General features: G+C 29.1%; 1 protein-coding gene across 1 annotated transcript; it reads right to left on the minus strand.

Annotated features, from left to right (window-relative positions):
- Window positions 1-765: 765 nt before the first annotated feature.
- On the minus strand, window positions 766-1,674 carry LOC124418427 (39S ribosomal protein L13, mitochondrial). The gene is made up of 3 exons (XM_046945089.1): window positions 1,533-1,674; window positions 1,344-1,467; window positions 766-1,194 (listed from the first exon to the last, which is right to left on the minus strand). Exons 1-3 carry the CDS (start codon window positions 1,554-1,556, stop codon window positions 806-808), a joined length of 537 nt encoding a protein of 178 aa, XP_046801045.1. The 5' UTR covers window positions 1,557-1,674; the 3' UTR covers window positions 766-805.
- Window positions 1,675-1,917: the final 243 nt, after the last annotated feature.

Genomic DNA, 1,917 nt, shown 5'->3' on the forward strand with positions numbered 1-1,917 from the left:
TACTTATTAAGCTGTTTATTCTGATTTTAGGAATCCTCGTGATCTGAAGATTACTCTAGCAGTTTTAATTTATATTAAAAAAATTTTTCAGGATAGGCAAGCAAATATAAATCAAAATATTAAAAAATGAATACTTGATCAAACTTTTAAGTTTTTCTTTAACTTGCGCAGACATGAAACTTACGTTCTTAAGAATTATTATTTCTGAAACCCAAAAAATTTAGGTTTCATTAAAAAAATAGTGAAGTTCAACTAACTAAATTTAAGGAAGGTTTTTGTTGCTCAAACAAGCCGAAACTTGGAATTCTTCTTTGTTTTCATAAAGATTTTCGAAAATTGGAATTATTCTAAAAGCTCGAAATCACAAGGATTTTTAGAAGTGCAACTTTTTTTAATTGAATGCCAACTTCAGACATTTTACACTTTTGTAGATAAAAATTTTAAAATATGAATTTTAAAGAAATTTTAGAATATTTTTTTTAGAATTTCGTTGATAGAGACGTTAAATTAAATTGTAGGAGTGAACAATTTATCAGAAAAATGTCCGTTATAATCATAGGATTCTTGAATTTTAATGTTTGAACATTTTCTAAAATTTTATATTCGAAAGTTATACAAAATTTCAATCGCTTTCGATCTTGCCTCCAGATGTCTTGCTGCAAAATATTTCGAAGAAAAAACTTGCATATACTGATGAAAGCAATTCCTAAGTATTTAGCAATCCCTATACAAATACATATTATAGATAATTTAAAAAATATTTAATTTGATTTAACAAAACACTTTTCAACGAATTTATTAAAGTTTAACGTAAAATATAATCTTTTGGATAATCCATAATTGAAGGGAAGTTTTCCAAGGTTTCCTTGTCTATGTGATCTAATCGCTGTGGTACTTCACGTGGTGTTCTAATTTGATTCGTTACATTTGCTAAAATTTCCTCAGGAACATTATCATCGGCAAATAAATGAAGCCTCTGCATTGTGTGACGACGTTGAAGATTGCCTTTCATTGAATTATAGACCGCTTTGTGCATTACCATAGTGGGATCTTTATCATGTAATTGCCAAGCGAGAGTCCAACTGGCACCTCCAGGATAACCAGTGTGATGGAAGTATACACGTTTCACCCATTCATCACCAGGTAATGCGATTTCCTTTGTATTAATAACAACTACATGATCACCGCAATCATCTGCAAAGGGAAATGAGAAAATATTCAAGAATTTACAAAAAAAAAACTTTGGGTATTTACCATTAATTTTGTGATTTTTTTATTCTATGTAACACTGACTTTATTTGGTTCTTATAAATAAAATAGAGGTGATTTGGAAAAGAACTTACTCATTGGATGGTAGATAGGTTTTTGTTGGCCTTGCAAGTGTCTGGAAATCAATTTAGCTGAATCAAATGGATTTTGCCAGGTGCAATCATAGATATGCCATGTTCTGGCGAATGTAGCCCATTGCTAAATGTATTGTAAAATAATTTATTAAAGTAACTTTTATTTTTGTATTTCAAGAATTCACCCACCTGCACACGTTTTGCAATAGACATTTTGTTTTAAATTTAATTGAAATATTTTACAAAAATTATTTATTAAATAACTATCAGCAATTCACACATCGCCGTACTTTAGAGTCCTACGCCGACAAATATAAACGTTGGGCAGTTGTTACTAAAATTACGGCGGCGGCTTTTTATCGCCATTAAGTAGGGTTCTATAATCGACTTTCGAAGAATCGAACAAGCGAATTTTTGTCGCAAAAAAATCAAAGTCGAAAAAAAATAGTCGAAAATATTTCCTACTTTTCGATATAATTGTTTAAAAATGGTTTCGAATTTAAGAAATGGAAAATTAGAAAATTATATTCATAACAAATTAAAAAAATGTAAAATATAAGTACTATGACAAATT

Source organism: Lucilia cuprina, chromosome 2 (genome assembly GCF_022045245.1).
Source record: "Lucilia cuprina isolate Lc7/37 chromosome 2, ASM2204524v1, whole genome shotgun sequence".
Taxonomy (NCBI): Eukaryota; Metazoa; Arthropoda; class Insecta; order Diptera; family Calliphoridae; genus Lucilia; species Lucilia cuprina.

What these genes read in the sequence shown, in the direction of transcription:
- LOC124418427 (XM_046945089.1), bottom strand. Translation starts at nt 1,556, where the DNA reads ATGTCTATTGCAAAACGTGTGCAG. An exon ending in CTATTGCAAAACGTGTGCAG is followed by an intron (nt 1,468 to 1,532) that starts GTGGGTGAATTC and finishes CAATACATTTAG; the next exon opens with CAATGGGCTACATTCGCCAG. An exon ending in ACCTATCTACCATCCAATGA is followed by an intron (nt 1,195 to 1,343) that starts GTAAGTTCTTTT and finishes TTCCCTTTGCAG; the next exon opens with ATGATTGCGGTGATCATGTA.